Here is a 5,717-nt window from a genome sequence, read left to right as displayed (position 1 = left end):
GGGGGTGCTTAACTTTTGTCCAGGTGTATATTTAATTAAATACGTTTTTTTTTTAAACATGAAAAAATACAATTAAATCCTGCTGAACATTTCAAGTACACACTTTTAATGTTTTCAAAAACCACGCAATTGGAAATTGTATTCTTTGCTAGTTCCAAAAGAGCTCTAAAGGTATACAGAATTCATTTGTTGATGAGAAACAAACATACGGTAATTTATAGTAAATATGTCTCTATCCCTGGAAATCACTAACATAATCGTTAAAAAATGTTTCAACATGCCTAAAAGATTAATCTTTTTCTGAACGATAGTTCCACTGAGTAAGTCAAACAATTAGCTTGTAAAACAAGCTACACAATGGGTTATCTGCGCTGTGCTCACCGCGAGTACTAAATCCCGATTTTTAGCATTATAAGACCTCAAGCTTACAGTTGAGCCGCTAGAGACCTACAATTATATTTCAATTTTATATTTTACAGAAGGAATTAAATGTTAACTGTTTTATTGTATTTTTGTATCATTATTCGAACTTACTGTATCTTATGAAATAAGAAAAAACGTTTCGCAAAGAAGACGAACACATGGCGTCTAGTATTGTGGGATTTTTAGTATGGAAGAGCAACGAAAAGAAGTAACGGCTATTCTCTTCCTAGATGTAACAGCTATTCTCTTCCTAAAAAACAACGAAAAGAAGTAACGGCTATTCTCTTCCTAGAAGTAACGGCTATTCTCTTCCTAAAAAACAACGAAAAGAAGTAACGGCTATTCTCTTCCTAGAAGTAACGGCTATTCTCTTCCTAAAAAAAGTGTTTTATTTATTGTTTTTTTTCTCATACGTATAAATTCTAGAAATATATAATTGTTGAGAAATGAAAACCTAAAAGTTACATTAGAAGAAACAATAACAACAACACGTGTCAGATGTTTCAGTTAGGTGTTGGATAGAAATACACAAATACTTAAAGAACAACACTGCACTGTACGTGTCAGGTGTTTCAGTTAGGTGTTGGATAGAAATACACAAATACTTAAAGAACAACACTGCACTGTACGTGTCAGGTGATTCAGTTAGGTGTTGGATAGAAATACACAAATACTTAAAGAAGTAGTTTTGTTCTTCAAAAGTAACATCAAATTAGTATTGTGTAGTCTTTTAGATGCTTCATCGTGCACTAAATGTACAACTACAAATCTAACCCTTACATACATTTATAATCAATTTTGTAGGTGATAGTAATATATTTACGAAACTTAGCAGATATGAGGCTTTCAAGTAGTTTTATTAAGTTTAGATTTACCTACCATCAGATTATTGGGAAAACAACATTCGATGTTGTACAACGGGGAATTTCCCTAGCTTGTAAAATGGGAACTTCTTACCCGATCCTCTTTCTCATTAAAAGTTTTAGGGGTATCCCCTTTCTTCAAAATTATACTCCATTTGATAAATAATATGCATGCACGACAAAAAGAGGTTTAAAAAAAAACTTTGGGTGACTTTCAAAACTCTGTAACACTGTAAGAAACTATGTTAATTTAAAACAACGTATACAGCTTTGATGGTTTAAAAAATGAATGAATCCCGATAGAAATTAATTATTATTACATATATATATGTGTGTGTGTGTATTTACTTTTTTGCACAGATTTAGAAATATATATATATAGACAACTTAATTAAAACCGTACTACTTATTAGAAATGTAGACGAATAATTGATTTTCATCTCCCACGTTTAATTGAAAGAAAAAAAAAATTGTGACTACATTTTTCTAAGGTCATGATCAGAGAAGGTCAGCTGGAGAGCTTTGTGGTGTTAGCCTGTACATGTGTGTACCAAGTTTACCAAGGTAGAAATACAAGGGCCTCAATGTGTAACATGGCTTGAATCATCGGTCGGTGTGTTGCCTAAGAAACTATTCCCATTGACGTAAAAAAATGGAATATTGGTACATTATTTGTTTAAAATTTCTTGTATACTGTGTACTACGTTGACAAATAAAAACATCACTTCCTATGTTGTTTTCTCTCCAGGAAAATCTTATTTCTTGAACGAATTTTTTAAAACTAAATTTTATTGACTGGCATATTACCTAGTTTAAACTGTTTGTTAAGTTTTCTTTTAAAATATGCTGATATTGCACCAGTGAAAGAATATTACAATTACAAACTAAAATATAATGTTGCCTCCCCAACTTTTTTAGTGCTTCCTCCACCTCTTCTACTCTTCTAGTACACCAAATTGCACGTGCAATATTAAACTGTTATTGAGTTGACTACGGTGTGATATATGTGCCAGATATAAAGTAAATATATCAATATATCTCTCTCTATATATATATGTATGTCTTTATATACATGACTACCATAGCTGAGCAGGTAATCGAGAATACAGGTAACCCTAAAGAGTGAAGTTAAACCAACATGTTTAACCAGAACATTCACACAGGAACTACCGTATAACTGCGGAAAGCGATGAGAGCGATGTTTATCATGGGTAAAGGTGAACAAACGTGAAAGTGCACATATAGGGTTGCTATAGTTTTTAGATCCTTTGTAATTGGTTTCCGAGTAAAATTTGTGTGTGTGTGTGTGTGTACAATCACTTCAAAAGTTTCTGTCATTTAAGAACAGGATTTAATGCTAGAGTTTCATGACGCTAATGCATAAAAAATAAACAACCTGATACAAACGTTTTTCTATTCAACAAAAATTCAGCTGTGCATCTTTAAGCATGTTTGACTGCTGCTCGAAGCTCCATCTGTTCTACATTTATACAAAACTTCGTTGTTTTAATGATTCCCAACATTAATGTTCTTTGAACGTTTTCTGCTCGTATTTCGTGTTTTTATGTTTATAAATGTTGTAACTGATTCCTATAATTACTCATTAGTGTAGTCATTAAGCGGATGCTATATACAAACTTGAAACAATTAAACGCCATCAGCTGAAAGAAATTTGTTTATGTTGAGTGGTCCTCAAACTTTAATCTACTTAAAAATCTCGACTTGTGATACTGAACATACATAAACGATGAACAATTGGCCAAGGATAAATTTAAGTAACCTAGAACACGTCGAATTTACCATAAACATAAGAACAAGTTTGCCCTATATCAATAACGTTCGGGTCTACGTGTTAAATTCAGGTCATCGTTGTTTCTAGTCTACAACTAAATCTAAGGAACAGATAAAACAAGAAATTCAAATTTTCATTTCGTTTCAGTCGAGCTGATTACTGATGAAAACCTTTGTTTAAACGTTAGTCTCATGTTTTTTGTAACTTTGCAAACTTTTAAAATTTATTTGAATATTAACATACATATATCTTATACTTAAACGTAACCAAAGATAATTTTTTTTCATAATCGTAGTGTTAATTATATATTTCCAGGGACGAAAATACGTATAGGGCTGGGGGCTTCAGCCTACAACTTTCTAAGCATTCTTTTAAATAGAAAAGTTAATATTTGTTACAAATTTTGAATCCAAATAACTCGTATACGTAATTTTTAAATATGTAAAAAATATATAAAATATATGTATATAAATATATATAAAAAAGTACATATGGTCTGAAGTACATTCATCTAAAGTATAAAAAGTACATATGGTCCGAAGTACATTCATCTAAAGTATAAAAGTACATATGGTCTGAAGTACGTTCATCTAAAGTATAAAAGTACATATGGTCTGAAGTACATTCATCTAAAGTATAAAAATGTACATATGATCTGAAGTACATTCATCTAAAGTGGTTAGAATTTAGCTCCCCCCTCCCACGCTATAACTTCATAGCGCTAAAGCCATGAATTCTTAGCTTCTCACTACCCCAGAACTAAAGGACATTTCCTTAAACGTTAGTGAATGTTAAGTAACCCATTTTTTACCAAAGAACTTAGATTCTAATTTAATGCTACAATCAAGATGAGGGTATTCATATGATGTATCTGGAACTATGTATTCGTTATAAACCTTTCCTGTATCTAAGTAAATGTGTGTGTATTTATCCAAGTGATAAAATTGGTGACAATTTTTACTCCTTATCTTATATTCGAAACTAAAGTTATGAATACTAAGATATACGTTTATATGCATATGCAGCCCCTGAGTGTTTCGTTTACACACATACAAAAAAAAACGTCCACTAAAGAGTTGAGAGACTATTATACGTAAAGATTCATTCCCTAAGAAAACGCTAACAGCCTTTTGAAACCAATAAAACTTATAAGTGAATGATCTATTATGATACAGTGGAGAATATGACCTGCATCTACATCTATCGTAATTTACTAACCTCGAAGAAAGGAAACTATGCAAAAATAAAAGAACTAAAAGTATGCTTCAACAACACAAATGGAATGAAGTGGCGCCCCCGTACGTCAGCGGTATGTTTCAGAACTTACATTGTTAAGATCCGGGATTCATTTTTTTGGAGTGGACAGAACACACATACCCCATTGTGTTGCTCTACGCCAACAAAAAACACTACCAACAACAAAATGATAATGATAAAAGAATAAAAAATTAAAAACCTAAATTTTCCAACTGATTACAGCCCATAATCAGAGGCATAAATGATGGGTTGTGATCAACGAGTCAGAAAGCTTAGGTTTGATTACGCTTTATTAACAATCTTATATTGTGAAGTTTAAATGAAAGAGAAACGGTATCTTATATTATTAAAACGTAGCAAGCAAAATAATGACGTAACTATACCATTTTCTCACAGAAACATTGTATTTCTCACTATTTCAATAAATAATCTCATCTCCTATGAAATCTGACACAAAACATCGTGTATTCCCAAGTTTCAATTGCGCTTTGCTTAGGAAAGAAATATGGTGTGATGTTGGTTTGATAATTTATATTTTAAAGGAACTATATAAAATGAGTAGCGCGAAGGGATCCAAAGATAAATTTGGCAAAAATAATATCTCTGTTGTTAAAAATAAGAAAAATTCTAAGCGGGCTTCAGCGAGAAAGTACTACCTTATGTTCTAAAGTTTTAAATTTAAAACTCAATTACGAGCAAACTTCCTTAGATAATGGTAAATCTGTGTTATCATTGAAGTTTCTTAGAGAGAAATTGGCAACAAAGTTGTAATTCTTACCATTGCTTGTAGATCAGAATACGATATTGGTGCAGCAATCGCCTTCGAAGCAATAATTGAAATTCCTACTATGGCCGAAAGAAAACCAAAACAAATATTGAGACCCATTATAGCTATTAATGTGCTGAGTTAAATTACGAACTTTTTAAACTAAGTGAGCGCACTACTCGCATGCGCTCAGGTAACTCTGCGATTGTCGTCTGCTCCTCGAGTCCCTGGCGTATTTAAGAGTCCCGATTATTCGTGGTGAGTCAGGCAGTTCCCAAGTCAGCTTGCTGTCACTCCAGTACTCGTACCATATATAGAAGCCAAGGACGAACACTTTCATTCATTAAAACTTTTGTTTAAGTAACCAATTTTCTCGTTATTTGCTTGCACCTAATGTTTCAGTCCAAAATTACAACTCTAGATTACAAGTACAGATCAAACACCAAATAGTCCACGGCAGAAGTTAAAAATCAGACATCACTATACTGTTTGTAAACAGGGAAGATCACCAGGAAGTTGATATATGCCCTTTTGACTAACTGTAGGAATCCAACGTTCGGAAGTTGACGTGTAATGATATATTTCCAGTGGTTCTTATACCTCTGGTGGAGTTTTG

At 32.5% G+C, this 5,717-nt stretch overlaps 1 protein-coding gene across 1 annotated transcript in view; it reads right to left on the bottom strand.

Annotated features, from left to right (window-relative positions):
* Positions 1-5,493, bottom strand: part of LOC106469092 (50 kDa hatching enzyme-like) — a gene marked incomplete at its 3' end in the record, with an annotated part of 37,550 nt that extends 32,057 nt beyond the window's left edge. Inside the window, exon 1 of the mRNA XM_022397507.1 lies at positions 5,114-5,493. Within this exon, the coding sequence (XP_022253215.1) occupies positions 5,114-5,221 (108 nt within the window). The remainder of the gene's footprint in view (positions 1-5,113) is intronic.
* Between the last annotated feature and the right edge of the window lie 224 nt (positions 5,494-5,717).

The sequence above is a fragment of the Limulus polyphemus genome, unplaced genomic scaffold (assembly GCF_000517525.1).
Source record: "Limulus polyphemus unplaced genomic scaffold, Limulus_polyphemus-2.1.2 Scaffold3297, whole genome shotgun sequence".
NCBI classification, from domain to species: Eukaryota; Metazoa; Arthropoda; class Merostomata; order Xiphosura; family Limulidae; genus Limulus; species Limulus polyphemus.
The sequence above is the reverse complement of the archived record's forward strand: the minus strand, read 5'-3'. Positions and strand labels throughout refer to the sequence as shown.